At 34.1% G+C, this 20320-nt stretch overlaps 1 protein-coding gene across 8 annotated transcripts in view; it reads left to right on the top strand.

Moving 5' to 3' along the window:
* The window catches only part of CNTN1 (contactin 1), a 363526-nt gene that overhangs the window by 258510 nt on the left and 84696 nt on the right, over positions 1-20320 (top strand). For all 8 annotated transcript variants that reach the window (XM_082349367.1, XM_082349364.1, XM_082349361.1 and 5 more), the window contains one exon: positions 6937-7057. In XM_082349367.1, coding sequence (XP_082205493.1) covers positions 6937-7057 — 121 coding nt within the window. The remainder of the gene's footprint in view (positions 1-6936; positions 7058-20320) is intronic.

A 20320-nucleotide genomic window follows, 5' to 3' on the forward strand; every position in this document is an offset into this window, starting at 1 on the left:
GTTATGAGAAAATATCCACTTTTACCTACCAAACTATGAATCTAAATTCAATTGTTTGATCCATGAAGCACTACTTTGGCAACAGCTTAACTTGGGGAAAACAGGTTAACTATTGAGCCTTCTACCAGTAGCTTAACTTAAAATCTAAAATTCCTTATCTGTAAAATGGAAAGATTAAACATATCTCCCTGAGTCTTATAAAAATTAAATAGGAAACATATATGTAAAGTAGCTAGCACATTGCAAGGCATCTTAAGGGCATTTAATAAGCTAGATCAGGTATTAGTAGGAGTTCATAGTAGCTACAGCAATGGCAGTAGCAATAGCAGAAGTTGTAGTAGCAATCTTAATATTGATACTAGTTGCAGCAGTAGTAGTATCCTATTAACGGCAACAGTGGTAGCAGTAGTAGTGGTTGTAGTTACAGTATTATTGTGTCCTCATCTCTAAAATACAGTTAAGAATAGTACCTCTTTCCCATGGTTGTTGGTATAAGTGAATTTGCACATGTAAAATATTTATAATAGTCCCTGGCACCTATAAAACCCTTACATTTTTTCTTTCTTTTTTTTTTTTTTTTTTTTTTGCTCGTGTGTTGGTGATGGTGGCGTTAAAGTTTGCAGTTACATCTGATGAATTTGCTACAGTTATTCTTTCTTTAACCTAGCAAGCCAAAAGTAAAAAAGAAAAATGTTTATTTTTCATGGATATAGCATGTATCATACATATTTAATAATTTTTGCTTACAGGTTTCTAGAGTATTCTCTTTAAAGGCTATGCTTTCCTCCAATCTTCCATATTTGTCTCTTCATTCTGAACTTCAATGGAACAAAAGAGATGATTTTATAGAGCCATTATGACCTCTAAGCTTTATCTAGACCTTGTATATACCTTATGGCATATTTCTTTGTTCATTATGATTAACTGAATTTGTTAATACAACTTAGTAATTCAGACTCATTTGTACTGCAGGACTGATTTTTCAAAGTTAGTTCATGAGGGAGTGGAAAGGAAGGAATAGGCATTTATATTTTGGAAGTCTTTTGATTTAAACTTGGGAAATTTCTAAGTGGTAAACCACATATACACTTTGGAACATCCCTGAGCTGTGCTATCACAATTTCCAGTATGTGATTCAACTCTCCTCATATGAAGGGAAGCATTTTGTAATTCAGCCAAGCTGTGGTTTTTAGTGAAAATATAGAGAGCATTCGTATCTAATTTGTGGCTAGAATGTGCTGAGAGCCATGATCTTTACTTGCTTTGTAAGCGTTCTGTCGACCACTGAGAACCTCAACTTCTCCTGAGGTATGGAAAGTGCTAGTGCCATTTATAAAAATTTCAGCAAAGCTTTTATACATACACAACTCTATTGGAAATGATATAGCATATTTTTTCTTTACTTTCCTTTTGAGGTGTTTCAGTGCCACACCTTCACCAAATATAGATTGAATGAGAATAAATGCTAAAGTCGCTTATTACTGCTTTATGCAAATCGGCCTATCATTACTTACCTAAGTCCTAATGTTTAAAACAAGGCTAACTTTTAAAATGAGTTTAGCATTAAACTTTTAGAATAGTTTAATTAAAAGTTTTTAAGGAGTTTATTCTGAAGATTCAATAAGTATAACTTTAATATGATATTTTAAGACAAAATAGTTTGTGTTTTTCATTACATGTGAAAAGTATGAAAAGCATGACCACATTATTTCTCTCAGGATTAAATAAATGAATATGAAAACAGCACTGTATTTCAAACTGAGATTTTGGGGGAAATTATAGCAATTTCATTAAAGAAGATTATTAGGTGTACAGCATTCAAATATTTTACAAAGGATAATTATGGTGTCGCAAATGTTTATTTTTATATTATTTTTCTGCTTTCATTTTTTTATTATAAGGTTGAATTTTTTTTCTTTTAAGGTTGAATTTTTTTTTAATTTTAATTTCTGAAGTATTTTATTTTTTAAATTCCAATCTAATCCCATGGTTCATTGAAATAGTGGAAGTTTAGCAACAGGATTATCTTTCATTTAGATACATGAAGCAACCCACATAGTGAATTCACATAATAAAAGCATGCAATAGAGCTAAGTGCTTTTCATTTTATGCAAACATTATTCTTTCTCAAATATAGCTATTATCTTGTGTCATAATAGTTTAAAAATATTTTTTAATATCTTTCCATTAATGAATATTTACTGTCAAAGTTCAGTACTATGATATATTGAACTTTAAGGATGTTAAAGCACATTAAAGCAGTCTGTTTTATTAATATATAGTGTTTAAATTATTTTATTTTACTATAATTATTTTATATTATTTTATTTTTTCTCACTAGAAATTTTCTCAGAAATATTTGTCAGTTAGCGTGTACAATGGCTCAAGAAAAACTCTTTTATTATTACCTTCCCCATATACACAACTTTACTCTCTTCTTACTTTAAATATTTTAAAAAAGAGAGCTATAGGTAATAAAATAATATTTCTTTACCACCCCCCTTAGGTGAATTCTATTTAGTATGATATGTGGTATTGGCCAACTACAAAGTCAGGCAGAGTCCTCAAGACCATCTTCAGTTCTGAAACCAACTGCAAGTTCCAGGAGTTGCCAAAACCACCCTCAGTTTCCTTGTGCTAGAGGGAACTCACAGAATTCCCTGAAAGCTATTATGCTCATGGTTACAATTTATTACCCAAATAGCATGCAGATTAAAATCAGCGAAGGGAAGAAATGCATGGGGCAGAGTCCAAGAGACGTACCAAACATAGAGCTTCCATTGTTCTCTCCCCATGGAGTCAGGATGCATTACTCTATCAGCTTTGGTCTGTGGCAGTAGGCACAGAGTATTGCCAACCAGGGATGCTTTCTTGAGCTTTGATATCTAGAGATTTAACCAGGGCTTAATCATGTAGGCCTTGATTGATTGATTGATTGCCCAAATGATTAATCTCAATATCTAGGTTGACTGATAACACATGACCCAAAGCCCCTACCCTAAGTCACAATGTTAGTCTTTCTGGCATGGTCAGTCCCTACTCTAAAACTATACAGGTGTGGCTAACTGTCACCCTAAATCACATGATTAGAACTATTCAGTATGACCCAAGACACCCAGGCAAAGAAAGAATACTACAGGTTACCTTCCAGAAGCTGAGGGAAAGGGCAGATCTCTCTGTAAATTTGTGATTTGTATTACAAATTTTGAATTTGTAAAGGCCTAATCCTTTACAACAAATATGGGTGGTTGAAAAACTTAAAAGTGTCCATTTTCTTATATGTCAACTGCATTCTTTTCTCTATAAATTTACACATTATTCCTAAAACGTTTATATTTACTCATGAAATTAGTTTACAAATAATTTGAAATATATTATTAATTGATAGCTGATCTCAGGTATATAGATAGCTATAGTTGTTCTCAATTCAGCTATTTTATCTTATAATATTATTATCTTACCTGAAAAATCATATGAAATTACTAAAAGAATTTAATAAAAACATTTTAGATAATAGGTATTTTAATTCATTTATGCAATATTTATTTGTTGAATTCCTCCTGTATGTCAGATATCACAATACATAATTTGTATGTAATAATAAATAAGACCTAGTCCCTTCCTCAAAGAATTACAGTCTAGTAGAAGAAATGGACAACTAAATAATTAGAATAGAAAGGGATAGTTAAAATGAAAATATGCAAGGGGCAACCACCTAACCAGGACTTTGGATTCTAGAGAAGAAAGGGGCATCTAAACCACGACTTGAAGTTAGCCAAGTGATAGCAGTGGGAGATGGGAGAATCCAGGCAATGCAAGTGATATGTACAAAGGTCTGCAGGAAAGAGAACACATGGTAAAATGTAAGTTTATGGGGCACAGGAAGTGGGAAAAGAGGTAGCAAGAGTGTGTCCTGACATCAAAGTGTCTCATTATGTGCTTACAAAATTCTGCCATTGTGATGAGCTATATGAACTTGCTATCCTAACTCTGCTTGTACCTGAAAAGAAGTAAACATGTATTATCTTAAGAGCAGATGCCAGAAGTCTTAATAAGCATGCTGAATAGTGCATTCAAACAATGTATATTTGGTGTTATTATATCCCTGGGACTGTGCTGGTCTTAGGGATACAGCACATACAGCTGTACACATGTAACACAGGGATACAATGCTGAAGAATTCAGGCATGTTTCCTCCTCTCATAAAACTTACAGTCCTTCAGGGAAACCAACTTTAATCATATAATTGCAAAAATATTTTATTGTAAATGAGATATATAATAAATATCACATTAAGTAAAATGTGCTATGGCAAAATATAACAACAGAAAACAGAAAGACTTGCTTAAGGAAATGATTTGAACTGATATTGGTGGGGGATGGTAAATGTTATTTAGATGAAGGTGGTAAGAGGGTGGGGTATGAAGAGATCAAATTCCAGGAAAGGAAACACCTTGGAGAACCAGAGATAGGCGATAACAAGATACATTTAAGGCCTTAAAAAGGGAGTGTTCTTCTGGAGAGCGGAGTGTAAGTGAAATGGTGGCACTAGTTGAGCTGGAATATTGGACAGAATTTAGAGAATGGAGCCAAGTTGACTATCATAACACTTACGGCTTTTATTCCAAGAAGTGAAACATTTTTAAAGGTTTTAGTTTGCTTTTTATAGAAAGGGATGATTTGATCATAATTTGCATTTTTTAAAGGTCACCCTGAGTGCTAAGTGGAGAAAAGAATAGATGGGACAGGGGTGAGGGTCATGACCAAATGGGACATAGTAGTTCAGTGAGAGATGTTGGTAGCTTGGACAAGGACAGAGGAAGTGTTGAAGAAAAGGAAGGGATAAATTCAATAATTTATGATGGAATTATAAGGAAGTTGAAGAAGATGAGAGGTTAAGAATTTTCTCAAACTTTCTGGAAAAATGTGCCATCACAGATGACTAGAAAAGTTGGGTGTTTGGGGAAGGAAGGTCAAATGCTATTAGAAGTCAAGTAAAATGAGTTGAAGAGTTGGGAACCAGATTAAAATGGGCTGAGGGGTAAGAGGTAAAGAAACGGCAAAAGCTAAAAACAGAAAGTAAGGGTTTGAGGAAGAAGTATTGTCAGAATCCAAGCAACCACCCAACAATTAAGCAGCTTAACATGAGGAAAGAAGAATAGTTGTTTGTTTCCAAGGGAAAGAAGAGAAGAGCAGAGAGAGGTAAGATATGGGAGTGGGAGTGAGTGCCAACAAGATGATAGGGAACAGAGAGAGGTGAAGGTCACTGAGAAATCCTTAGTAAAGGTATGACCAACAGGACTTTTAAAAATAGAAATATACAGTGGATGATAATTGCCCTACTTTGTGGGATACAACCAATTCCATGACCTTTAACTCTTTAGTACACCTACTTTACTAGGGAATACTTCGTGCTAGTAGGTTTCATGGCAAAATAGAGAAAAGGCTGGTCTGGAGCTCCTTGGTCAAGAGAACAGAAGGAAAGAATTCCCCTACCTTAGGAATTTGAAGAAATTTTGGAAACTGGATTTTTACCCAATCTTAGACCGCAAGGGACAGGAAGACCCCAACTAACATTAAATTGTATGACCTCTAGTTTCATTTTTACAGAGATTTTAATTACTGAAACCAAGGAACAAGGTGTGTGGCCACTGACCAGTTCTTTATATGGAGATAGTAGTATTCTATTACAACCAACTGAATCAATCTGCTCAGAAGATAACTATCTATTATTTTTAATTAATCTTATTAATAAAGCAAGGATTGCAACCCAAATACTTTCCAAGACCAGCAGGGAATTTAATATGTGAAGGGGCCACCAGCAGAACCAATGGTGGAGCAGAGCATTTATTCCACATATAGTCATTAAATAATCAAAATTTTAAAATTTGCAGGTCTGTCATGTAACAGAAACAATACCTTCATCTATTACGTGAAATATTAACCTAGTCATTAGTTTTTCATCCTTTAATCTATCTGGATATCTATAATTGCAATAGTAAATCAATATTTTTGTTTCTCAGGAAAACCAAATGTCTATTTAAAAATCGAGTTTTCCAAATTTTTCTCTTAAGAGAGTATTTTGGAGATAATGAGCATGGACTATGTTACGCTCCTCCAACCAAGCAAACCGAGTAACCATAGTTAAATTACTTGGATACTCTAAGTCTCACTTTTATCTTTAGTAAAATGGACAAAATAGGACTTATCTCATAGGACTGTTTTCAGAAGAGAATCCCAGGATCTGTATAGAGGAGGCATTCGATAAATATTAGCTATTTTTAGAAATTGCATTGGGATGGTGCCTTATCATTCACAAGCAAAATTCCCTCAAGCCTCCTTAAAAAAACATATGTTAAACACTATTCTAAGCACTGGGAATAGAGCAGTGAACAAGACAAAAATCCTTGCCCACAAGGAGGTTATACTTGGCCAAAACAGAACGTGTTAGTAGAATTGTCCATTTTGACAGTTTCTGCACACTTTTAGTATCTTTGTAAAATGAACCATGGCATGTCTTGAAATTAGTTGTTTAGATTGGTTTTACATAACCAAATTAATAATTCTTCCTAGCCATACAGCATTTATGTATCTTCATTGATATTCAGCATCAAGATTTTTGGACCTTCACATTTCTTTTTAAAAGACATCAATGAAATAGTTTCATCCTGTGTTTTCCCTCAAAATGCCCTCTGATTATATAAATAATAGAATACTAAAGAAATTAAAGCTAAAAAGGACCTTAGGTAATTCACTCTATTTTTCACTTGAGACACCAAAGCCCAGAGTTTAAGTAACCTAAGAACACACAGACAGTTAACACATCTAAAACAGGTGTTCATTTTCTTAGGGGAAAATGTACCTCTCATATCCTAAATACCATTTAGTTGGTGAAAAAAACGTACTGATTCGAATGACTGCTGTTTTTGCCGACAGCTGGATTCCAATGGGGAGCTGCTTATCCGAAATGCCCAGCTAAAACACGCTGGGAGGTACACGTGTACCGCTCAGACAATTGTGGACAATTCTTCAGCCTCAGCTGACCTTGTTGTGCGAGGTAAGAGTTTCAACATTCTGGAATCACAAAAGCAAAGCTATTTGATTTACATAAATATGTATAATCTTCTGGTAACTCTGGTATGAATTCTTATATATTTAGAGTCTCGATCCTTGAGAACAGTTCTTCACCCATGCCTAAGACTGATTTATGCCAGCCAAGTAGTAAACAGAACTGATTTTGTTTTACTAACTACGTATTTTTTAGCAACTTACACCGCATACCTCCTACTAAATGTTTGTGCTTTTAAACTTGGTACTTAGCAGAAGTTCTCAGTTCCTGCTAACACTTTTCATGTGTTGAGTAGAGTTTTGTTTCCTTTTTTATTTTTTATGGAAAAAATATACTGGTACTGTTTATTATAACCTCAAGTGTTATACATTTACCAGTATCATCTTAGAATAAAAAATGATTGGTACATGTATCGTGTTTCTATTTGTTGCTGATTTTCAGACTAGTGCTTTTGTTCTTATAAATGATTGAGAATGTGCTTGGATACATGCTTATTGAAAATACAACGCCTTTGCTACTGGTCTCTGCTATATAGCTGTGAGGCCAGCTCGGAACATGCCTTACTTTATTTAAAATCATTCATCGGCTCTTTACTCCCTGCCTACAGAATGAAGACCATTCCTTTTAGCTAAGCGCCCAAGAAGTTCCATGAGGTGTGGTGACCTCGGCCTGTTTAGCTTTAATTTCTCACCATTCCTCCTGACCAACTAGGCCACAGAAATACCCTAGGATTTCTACCTCTCTTCCTTGGTTCACAGCATTCCTTCCACAAGCTGTTTTCATTGATTGTTGCCCAAATCTTATCCATCCTTCAAGACTTGGCTCAAGAAGTAACAAACTCATGAGTCATTTTTTTGATGTCCCAAATATGAGCCCTCTCTTCTAAACTCTCATAACAATTACTACTTTCTCTAATGTGTTTTATAGCAATCTGTACATATGAGTTACCTTCTCTACTAAGTTGTGAAATTCACATATGCATTTTTATTAATATTTAGTGAGTTGCAGAATTCTATCTCATAGTTTCATTGTTCTCTTTTTCCCTCTGTCTCAGTGACATGTTAAAATTTGTATTTTTTTCACATTTTACCTACTAGAAATATTTATTGACCATTTTTTTTTTCAGTCAGCTTTTGCACAATCAGGTAAACAATTAGTAAATGAGATGATATTCATGGTTTGTCTTAATACCCATTCTGGATCCAGATCAACATAATTTCACTTAATCTCGTACACCTCCTGCATTTTCCTCTAGAACAATGGTAATATGGAGTCCGTCAGTCACATTGGAAAATATTGAAAACCCTCTTACTCCAGTTGAATATATTCTTCAGTAGAGTAATGGAAGTCTAGCTGAAATTTCTTTATCCAAATGAACTTAGGCATTTATTACACACAACCCTTATTGAAAATTAATAAAACTCCAAGGCTACAAAATACTAAATTAAAGGAAGTTCATTTAGGTTCAGTATTTCCATTAGGAATATTTTGTTATCTGGGACATCTATTGTCTGTGAGAGTTATCAGGGAGAGGGACTATTCACTGTTCTTTCTAGTCAGACCACTAGCTGTTAAGCCACTTCCAGCAATAGTCTATGCTTATATTTAATTGAAATTATTTGCATATTAAAAGATTATCATTAGTGTTACAATAAGGGTTATATTACAATGCATCAGTGTCTTCATATAACTACACTGCAGTAAGCTCCCAGTATTCACAGGGAAGATGAAGTTTTACAGATGTAGTCAAAGAATATTAATAATCTTATCCACTCATACTTAGGTAATTAATAATCATCATACTCTGTATTTTTTACAGTAAAACCAATATAAAAAAGGTATAGCAGGTATTATGTGAAAATATAAAGTTGTTTTTTGTTCTAAAGCCCTTTAGTCATAGGAAATATAACTTAAAGCAATGCAACCTGGCAAGTGCACTTAGTAGAAATATGATATGATATAGCATTTTAAGTCCCTGCACTATAGCAGGATGTTGAAAAAACTATACAGGTAGATAAAAAGTATTGCTTAATACTGATAAAAGTCTGAAAGTTGTAATCATTCTCCAAACATTATTTCTAATAATATAAAAGATATTCATTTTATATCAAGAGAAATTTGCAATTCAAATAGTCAAATACATTTCTGCATAGCTTGTGTCAAAAATGTATATGAAGTAGACCTTCAAATATGATTTGTATATTTAAATCATGGAATATAAAAATAAAGTTTTCTTTATTTCTTATAATAATGATGAGTAATATACAAAATGGCATAGTATGCCTAATGTAATATTATTGGTCCATTTATCCACTTAATTATGTTTTTTCATTTAGTCTAGGAAATCATAACCTGGAGTCCATGGACAGATTTCAAGGGGTTCATGGATCTCCTGAAATTGAACTGAATTGAGTTTAGGATGGAGGCATTGAATTAGTTAAATATGAGTGCTTCTGTAACATTGCATCTGATTTCATGGAGCTTTTTACCCAGAGAAAACTCACTCCCCCACTTATCTGTTTAATGTTTGGTAGAACAGAGAACCAAGGAAGACAATAGCAATTGTTGTCAACTAAAAACAATTTATAAAAAACTGGCCCAATAATCAAATATAAGCCATTGTCTTTTTGCAGTAGTCTTAAGTGTTTACTTGTAAAAACCTATAGTACTTCAATTTATTTACCTACTAATTGAGTCCACAGGTGCTCAAGGAAAAGAGACCATAAAATTGACATACATTGCCTATTTCTCCAGTTATGCAAACAATTTCAAGTCATGAGGTAGTACTGGCCATGTAATTTTCGCTTTTGATGTCCAAAACTGCCTTTTATACTAGTTCTATCCTTTCAGTTTGGAAATATTTCTCCTAGTATTTCTATAGTATAGACATTATTTTTGTAAAAGTAACCTTTATTTAAACAAAGTTGCCCTGGAAGCCTAATATATAGAATTCAAACTGCACTGATTGAAAGAAGTGAAAACTGTTTCTTATGGCAAAATGTTCATTCACTGTTCTAAAAACTTCACTGCTCTAAAAGCACCAAAGATTTTAGATAAATCAATAAACATTCTTCATCACAGCCCTGACAAAAGTAAAGGATTACACTCCCTGAAATAGTGAGCATTCAACATAGCCCCTTTAGGATTCTAACAAATTTAGATAAATCAAATATGGAATTATGCAAAAAATGACAAGCCATAACAACAGAGAATCAGGAAGGGTTAAAAACAAAACAATATAGTTAGAGTCTAGAGTACATCAGATACTCTCATCAACAGAATAAGAATAAAAATAATCATGCCTAAATATTTAGATAAATAAGAGAGGAAATGATAAAAATGAGTTGGAAATAAGATACTATAAAATGAGGCAGTGTGGGGGGAAAAGGAAGAACTATAAAAAATAAACAATCATTGAAAATAAAAAACATCAATGGATGGGTTAAACAACAATTAGAGACCAATTAGGAAAAAATTAGGGACCTGAATGACAGATATGAGGAAATCATCATACTTCATCACAGAAAAACAAAGACTAATTATGAAAAAAAAAAGATTATGACATTAATGACACAATGAGAAAGTAATGCTAGTCCCATTGGATTACCAGAAGAAATATTAGAGAAAGTAAGACAGAATAATTTTCAAAAAGATAATGACTATAGATTTGGGAGGATTAGTGACAATTATGACTTCTTTTCAAGGGTCACAATGAAACACAAGAAAATTAATAAAAATAAATAAAACTGCAGAACATTCAAGACAAATAGAAGATTATAAGAACAGCAAGAGTAAAAAATATTTTTTGCAAAGACATAACAATTCTGATGGCCAACTACTCAGCAGCAATAATAAAAGTCACAAGGTAATTGGGGGATCCAGACTTCAAGGTGACCCTCAGTGATCCTTGCTTTCTGATAAACCAGCCCCTGTGTAATCTCTCTAACACTTAGGGTTGGTGTATGTGCCAGCAGAAGTGACAGTGCTGAACATTGTCATAAATCACATTGCTGCTTCTGCCTTGGTTTTTGGAATTCTCATTCTGGAGGAAGCCAGCTGCCATGTCATGAGGATATTTCAGCAATCTTGTAGAGAAGCCCACATGAAGAGGAAATGAGACCTCCTATTAATAACCAACACCAACTTCCCAGTCATTTGAATGGGTCATCTAGAGAGCAGATCTTCCAGTCAAGCTTTCAGATGACTGTAGCCTTGGCCAACAGTTTGATTATAACTTTCATGGCAGACCCTGATCAAGAACTATTCAGCTAAGCCACTCAAGAATTCTTAATACACAGAAACTGTAAGAGATAACTGTTTATATGTATAGCTGATTAACTTTGTTATAAAGCAGAAACTAACATACAATTGTAAAGCAATTATACTCCAATAAAGATGTTAAAAAAAAAAAAAAGAGATAACTGTTTACTATTGTTTTAAGCCACTCAGGCCTGGGGTAATTTGTTATGCATCAGTAGATAACTAATACTACCATGGAATGTGCTGAAAGAAAAATAACTCTGCACCAAGAAGTATATATACAGACAAGTTATCATTTCATAATGAGGAAAAATAGTTATATTTAGACCAACAGAAACAGAGTTTATTTCCCAAGAGACTCTTATGTCTAAAGGAATATTTAATGGGTAAATTTCAGGAAGAAGGAAAATAATGCCAGAGTAAAGTTCTGAGACATCAAATAGCATGATGAACAAAGAAAACAGTAAACATATCCAAATCTAAGCAAACAGAGCTAAACTAGACTTCAGAATATGCTGTGGTCTGTGTTTGAGAACTGGCAAGAATAAGTTGCACACTGATCAAGTTGATAGTTGCTTTTACTTCAAGTTTCTATTAAAACAACAAATCTGACATATATATGTATGTATGTATGTATGTATAGAATATGTGTGCATATTTTATATGGTCAAATATAGAGAATGAATGAAAATTATAATCACGAAATATAGGGGAGTGGTTACCTCTGGGTTGGAGATAGGAGAGGAGGTGAGTGTGGTTAAGGAGGGAGGGGACCCACAAAAGGCTACATCTGAATAAGTAATGTTTTATTTCTTAAGCTGAATGGTGAGTTTGTAGGTGGTCATTTCTTATTTTATACAGCTTTACCTAAACGTTAAATATTTCTCAATATATTTAATTTAATTAAACAGGGTGACCTGCTATCCCCTACTTCCTCTCCACCAACCTTCTCAGCAAAGATTCATGAAAAATCTTTGTGTAACCTCTGGGCGCAGGTGCCAGACTTGGCTGTACATCAGATTTACTACTACAATTAATTTTAAATACACAATTCTAAGCCCCTCTTGGAAGTTTCTAAATTAATAGCTCTGGGATGGGTTTAGCAAAGCTAGATTAAAGATTGGCCTGGTGAACCATGGTGCATCAACACTGGATACAGAAATTGACCCATACACATATGCTCAAAAGATTTTTAACAAAAATGCAAGTTAATTCAGTGGAGGAAGATTAGCCTTTGCAATAAATGGTGCTAGAACAAATGAGGATTCATAGTCCAAAATAAAAAAAAGAAAAAGGACCTTGATCTAAACCTCAGACCTTATACATAATTAACTTGAAATGGATCATGGACTTATGTGTAAATTTTAAACTATGAAACTTTTAGAAAAAAAAAAATGTATAGGTGAAAATCTTCAGCTCTTAGGGCTAGATGAAGAGTTCTTAGACTTGACACCAAAAGCATAATGCATAAAATGAAAAAGTGATAAACTGAACTTCATCAAAATTAAAAACTTTTGCTTTGTGAAAGTCCCTGTGAAGCTGATGAAAAGACAAGCAACAGACTGGGAGAAAATATTTGCAAACCAAGTATCCATGAAAGGTTTGTAAGTAAAATATATAAAGAACTCTCAAAACTCAAAATTAAAATAACCTAATATGAAAAAAGACAAAATACGTGAACAGACATTTCATTGAAGATGATATACAAATGGTAAATAAACACATAAAAGATGTTCAATGTCATTAACCATTAGGGAAATGCACATTTAAAGCCACAGTGATAGATAAAATAAAATCCAAATCAAGAGGATTGATACAAATATCCTTTTTGTTGTTGTTATTGTAATAAAGGCTGTACTTAATAGGTTCCACAAAAGTGTATTTTGGGTTGTTTCATCAAGTAAGTTTTGGTGCACATCAACAGCCCTGTATGAATGTTTTTAGCAAAAGATGTTTCTGGAGGACTTAGTGCTTTTCAGTTAAAACAAAAGTGTCATTTAGAAGGAAAGGTGTTTCAGGATTTATCTGACAGCACTTGTGGGAACATTTATGTAGCTTGCCAAATCTAAATTCTCTTTTATGAGTGCACTTTTGGACAACATTCAAAAATGGACCATAAAATTAGGCCACAAAACAAGAAATGAGGCTTTGACATCTGTGTTTTACTACTTTCCATGGCATTTCTGCTGTATTATAAATATCCTTGGCAATGCTACCGACTGTTAGGAGGACCTTCCTGACACCTGGCTGAACATAACGTTTGTCACTAAAATTGCCAAAACAGAAAATGCAATCATGATTATACTTTTCACCTCTGCCCCCTCTTTTGCATCTTATATACCATATTAAACAAAATTTCTTAATACAAGGCTGAGATTTAAAAACAAACAAAAGGAAAAAGACTTTCACTCTCTGAAACTTTTAGTCTGATTCTCAACACTAACCTGTGCTATGTGAAATTTGGAAACATTCAGGAAAAAGTGTAACTAAAGGTCCAGTGGATAATACAAAACTGTGTAAATCATTGTACCCCCAAATTAAGTTTGTATTGTTTATATTTTTATATTAGAAGCTTATATTCATAGTTTTATGTAGATTTTTATTTAGATTAGAATATTGTGTGTGTGCATGTGTGTATGTATGAATGCCAAAATGTGTGTGTGAGTGTATTTCTAATGCCAAAATACAGTTGAAGAATGGAAATGGATATGTTAGATGTCATCTTTATTTGATGTAATCCCCTGAAGTTTTATTACTTGGCCTAATGACATGGTTACCAGATTCTTTCTTAAGGAGGTCATTTTGGTTGATGACTAACCCACTTTTAAATCCTGTGTTGGCTAAGTTAAGGTAATATAGCCAAATAAATAACCTGCTGGAAGCTGTCAATATACTTTTTAGTCTGAATAATACTGCTGTATTTTAAACAATCATAATGGTTGGCCAATGGTCTTTTCTACAGAAAATGCTCTTGAGTATTTGTTACTCCCAGATGATCTATGTTAGCAGAGTTCATATCCAGAACAGACCTCTCTTCGCTATCCAGGCAAACAATTTTGAACCACTTACTTGGAGATGTTGTTCCAGATTAATTAGTACTCTTTCTTAAAAAATATGAAGTAAACATTTTCTTTGTCTCAGATAAAAGGGTTCTAATGGTCCTATTATTGGAAAATCATGCACAAGTTACATCTTTTTTCCTTCCAACTTCTTCAGAGTAGCTACATGAAATATATGCATTTATGTTAAAATTGGAATATACAATTTTAAATCTAGAGTTAATCCTGGAGGTCATCTAGAAAATTTCCATCCCTTTATACTACAAAATTTAGACTTCAAGAGAAAGAGACTTGTCTTCTATTACCCATCTATTTTGTGACAATCATTTTGGAACCTAGGCTTCTTCCAGACAGTAGGAATAAATAAAATCTATAGTTAATTTCTAAAACTTCTGTAGTTAGTGCTTTAAAATTTTAATACTTTAATACTCTAAACTTTCAATAGTTAATTTGGTATAGTACCCAAACGATTACCAAGTCTGTTCTAGAATTGCTGCTACTAAATAGTGAAAGTTACTGACTGCAGTTCTGCTCTTCTCGCTTTCCCATCCATTGTCCAGCACATGCTAATAAATAGTAGTTGAGTTTTTAAAACATTGTGGGAAAAATAAAGCCAAAGACATTTATTTAAAAGGGTTAAATTACCACCTGTTGGATTATTTAGCATTCTATTTGTATGGCTAACTCAGGGACCCTGGTTATTTGTGAAAGCAAAAGGACGGTGAGTCTGCCATCACGTTAAAAGTTAGTGGAACTCTTGGTGCTAAATCAGGATTTAGATTTCTGCGGTATCTGGCATTAATATTTACCCAGTGCTCAAGAATTCCTATATTCAAGTTATTATTAGATAACCAAATGTGGATTTATGTTCGAAATTATTATTTAAGCATGGCATGCCTAAATTAATTCAAAAGGACTTTTAAATTAATTAATTTAATCACTATAAAATTAGGAAGAACAGATTAAAAAGTTGCACGTGGTGCGCACATAAAACCAGACAGATGCACGAGTACACACACAGCTTACCACCTCCACCCGCCTCACACACACATGCATATGTGAAGACATCCAGAAAAGAGATTCACTTATACAAGCAGAAAGATGTGTCCAGATCATCAGAGTCAAATCAAAGAGAATAGTTGAGGTAGTTTTTCAAGTATTTGGGTCAGAAAAACACACATTTACCTCAGATACTTGGATAATTGCCTCTGCTTTCCACTTGCTTTGGCCAAGAAAGTTTGCCACAGAGACAGACTCAAGATTCCATCTCGTCAGTCCTTGCAGGACTGAGACAGGAAAATGGCCCTCGCTGCCCACATTGGCTGGAACAACGACTGACAGGGCGCCATTCGGAGGCATCCTGACCCCACTTGGCACTAAACCACAGCTATACATCTATTAATAACGAAGCCTGCCCAGAAATTAAGCTTTCTCATTTCCGTTGAGAATCAACAAATTCAAAAGCTGCTAAGGGCCAGTTCTCCATAACTGTTGTAAGCTAAAGCTGAAATAATGAGCTGAAAGGCGTATCTGTTTATAATAAATACAGAATTTAGAAGGTAGCTTGATTGTTTCAAAGCTAGAACTTACAAGTAGTTTTATTTGATAAAAGTTCTAGTAAAAGTAGCAGCTTTCCCAATTACTACTAAAGTTATGAAGTACATCAATAATTTGAAATTGTATTTTTCAAAGTCAGTTCAATGTAAATTGACATAAATTCAAGGAAGTGTTCAAATATATCAACAAAGTATGTAGTTCATTCAGAATGAGTCATGATATTTAAGCTTTAAGATGGATCTTGAAAGTGATTTAGTTTAACCCTTTGTTTTACAAATTCAAAAATTGAAACATAACTGTGTGAGGGTTATAAACTGGTAGATGACACTGTGAAGGATGCACTGATATAAATTTAGATTACTTTTCTTTTTCCTCACTGGAGTACAGTGAGAGAAGTTTCCTTGTAGGATTTCTTATCTTCTTCAATTAATTGCTCCTGACTCTCTGTCTTATAATCAAACTGGTCAGCTTTTGGCAAACTGGAATTTATTCTTTGCTACACAGTCAGTCTGTATCCATGATTCCCTTAAAAAATAATCAGCAAACTTGCTTCTCCTCACTCTGATTCCAGGAGAGAAAGCAGGAAAGATTTACAGAACTTAATAGCAGGGTTTTAGACACTCCACTTCACTGGCCCATCATGGGCTTTATACATCAGTGTCTACTTACCAGACAGTAGTGTCAAATTAAGCTGACAATTACATCAAATTACAAGCAGTACAGATAACCAGTGATATCCAAAAGTCTTTACGGACATGAATAAATGGCAATTAGTTCATATTTTAAAAAATAATTTTAAATTATGCTGGCAAAATATTATGTTTCCAACTCTAATCTTTATCCTGTGAAAAGACATATATTATGAACATAAAATAAAAAAATAAAGTTATGTAATTATATAAGTTAATGTATAATATATGACATAATTATATAGTATATTTTATAACAAAATACAAATTACGTAGCATATATTTATTATATTATGTTAGGATACATAATATTTATTAAAGCCTTATTTTTTTAAATTTATTTTTTGGCTGCGTTGGGTCTTTGTTGCTGTGCATGGGCTTTCTCTAGTTGCAGTGAGCGGGGGCTACTCTTCGCGTGGTGCTCAGGCTTCCCACTGCATTGGCTTCTCTTGTTGCAGAGCATGGCCTCTAGGCACACGGGCTTCAGTAGCTGTGGCATGCAGGCTCAGTAGTTGTGGCTCGTGGGCTCTAGAGTGCAGGCTCAGTAGTTGTGGTGCACAGACTTAGTTGCTCTGCAGCATGTGGGATCCTCCCAGACCAGGGATCCAGCCAGTGTCCCCTGCATTTGTGGGCAGATTCTTATCCACTGCACCACAAGGGAAGTCTCTAAAGGCTATTTTAACAGCACTATTTTAAGAGATGGGTACTATCATTATCCCCATTTTACATATAAGGAAATTGAGCACCAGGGAGGCTAAGTTACTTGCCCAAGATCATTTAGTTACTAAGTAAAAGGACAAGATTTGAATATAGGCAGTCTGGCTTCACATATAACATCCAGTTCATTGCTGTAACATAATATAATCAAACACTAATTCAGATATATTCAATGAGATAAAATAATCAATGTGGAAAAATTAAAATGTAGGCCTTTTTCTTTCTTGGTAAGAAATGTTTATTCTATAGAAAAGTTACTGATGCAGATTTTGCAATTTTATTTTTGCCCATAATATATTTATGAGTGGTCTAATAAAAAGGGAAAGCTATAATAATTAAAATTTTTTTTTCATGTAGTCAATGTCATACAATTATAATTACAACAGCAAAAACAATAAATCATAGTAGATGGTTTTAAGCTTGATTTTATAATGTGTTCTTTGGCCTTAAAAATAGTACATTCAAAATGTTTAAGTGTTTTAGATTAGAATGTATGTGTCTACAGGACTTTCATATAAATTTTATAATGTCATCCTAACAAAACTGCTGTGTGGTAGTCGTGCAAGGACTGGTAATCCATTCATAGGTTAAGGAAGTTTAAAACAGAGGAAGAAAAAGAAAATGAAAATATTCCTCAGAGTTCACATGATCAAGCCAGAACTTGGCCAGTTATCAGTGTTTCAAATTCACTACATAACTTACTTTTTCTCACTTCTCTTTAGTGTTTAACTGTCCAAATATAAAAATCAGATCAGATAATTTTATTGTACATCTGTTTCACGTTGTTATATGGTTTGTTTGTTAAATTGTCCACCCAAAAACTCTGAAGCACTGATAATTCAAAGTTAATTCAGAGAGTAAAATTTTAAGTTATTTGAAATTAGAATTTGATAATATCTTCTCTTTTTGGTTCATTTTATTTAAAAAAGAAGAGAAAATGCCTTAGCTTCATTATTGAAAAAATAACCAACAGAAGACTCAATGGTATAAAATCTCTTTTAAGCAAAACAATTTTTTTGGTGTGATTTTTGTAAAGTCTGCCATTTCAAGTCTCAGGAATGTGCAATTATTTCCTCATGGTGCCTTTTGCAGACTGGTTTCCTGCCACCACCATCTATCTCCTTCCCACCAGCCAACCTCACCAGCCCAGGCCCTGGGAATTTGATTGGGTCACAGAATTTCTTACACCTAAGCAAATGAAAATGAAGGAAACTCAGAGAAGACTTTTACCCTCTAAACCTGTGGTCAGTTTAACAAGCTGTAGAGAGGAGATTTTAGTCCTTTTAAATTCCTATCACATAGGTCCTCAAACTACCATCATCACTGGGATTAACAGAGACATGCTCAAAGGGAAAGGGAGAAATGTAAAAGGATAATACAACCAACTATGGAATCTCCATTGGTATCCTACAAATCCAGCTATTTCATAGTTTGCACCTTCCCTATTTCCTCTTCAGAGGTGACTACAGGATCCGGTCCTTGTGTGACAGAACCTCCTCTCCCATCCGTTATCTAAATTTGGCTTAGGACATCTCATTAGATCAACACAGCGGGGAGCTCCCAACCTTCTCTCTGCCACAGCACCTTTCCATTATAATGTTTAACTGCCCAATACACTCATGAGTGAATGCAGATTCTGGAATAAATGCAAAGGTTTTTTTTTTTCTCCAAAAGATTAAAACACCATTTTAATTTCTAATTGCCCAATGCTTGTCATGGTCACTCTGTTGACATGGGATGAGGTGAGGGACTTGGTTGTGGCCCACATGCATTTCCCAGGGCACTGCTGGAATACCAACTCCCTTATCTGAAAGTGCATTGGGATGAAAGTGAACAGTGAACAAGAGCTAGCATAATTAAAAGGATAACCTTGAATCCACTTCATTTTTAGACAAAAAAATAATGTACAAACTTATGAATTTTCAATATTATTAGTAGCAAATAACTTGTGACCCACTAAAAGGTAGTGATCCCTGGTGTGTCACTGAATAGTCTGGCCTCTGTCACACTGAGGACTACACTTCTGAGCATCGTCTCACTACAGTCTTAGTGGCTCTCAACAGCTAGTGCTTGAGCCCCCCTGCACATCCCTGAGAATTTCTGTGGGGCAAGGGACTGTTCCTGTTTGGAACACACCAGGTACTTCTGATGTTTGTGGTTTAAACAAGTTAGAGGACCACTGTTTGATATGTTCCTGCAGAGGTTGGAAGCCTCTGTTACTAATTCAAGAAATGGCGCTCCAATGTGCAACAGTTTGGGGAGGCTTCCTGTGTGACTGTTCACAGCCCCCTCTCTCTGCAAAACTACCAAAACTTCATTTAAAAGGGAGAAAAAAAGAATATATTTAAAATTAGCAATTTCAGTTCTCATCAAAAGACTTGGAAATCTCTTACGTTTGAAAGACAAATGTAAGAGACAAATGCGTTTTGTGACCTTTGTTACCATTTATCATAGGACTAAATTTGCAATAAGCAGTCAGGAGTTTTCCTAGATACTATTTCTCCTACTTAAATAACTATAACCAGGGGGGCGCTAGTAGTTATAAAGTGGTCTAATTATAATAATCAAACTATCCCTAGTTATGGTTAGAGAACATAAGAGGATGATCATCTTGTTAATACCATACTTATCTATAATAGTATAGTTATACTAATATATGCATATAGTCATTAAAAGATCCACATGGCACAATGGAAAATGTATGGCTTTTGGCATTAGGCAAACATAGATTAGAAACGCACTTCACCTGCTGAATAACCTGTGGTCTTAGGTCAGTCAGTTAATCATCATAAGCCTCAGAGTCCATATTTATGAGAGAGAATAATAACAACTCCAGTTCACACGTTGCCCATGTTGACTTTCTATAAACATTTTCTTTTACTTCCCTCCCTTTTGCTATTAACGTCTATATAGACATAAACAATAAATATAATATTAATCAAGACACAGGTTCCCATGACTTCCAGCCC

The sequence above is a fragment of the Balaenoptera borealis genome (assembly GCF_965194805.1).
Source record: "Balaenoptera borealis genome assembly, chromosome: 13".
In the NCBI taxonomy this organism is placed as follows: Eukaryota; Metazoa; Chordata; class Mammalia; order Artiodactyla; family Balaenopteridae; genus Balaenoptera; species Balaenoptera borealis.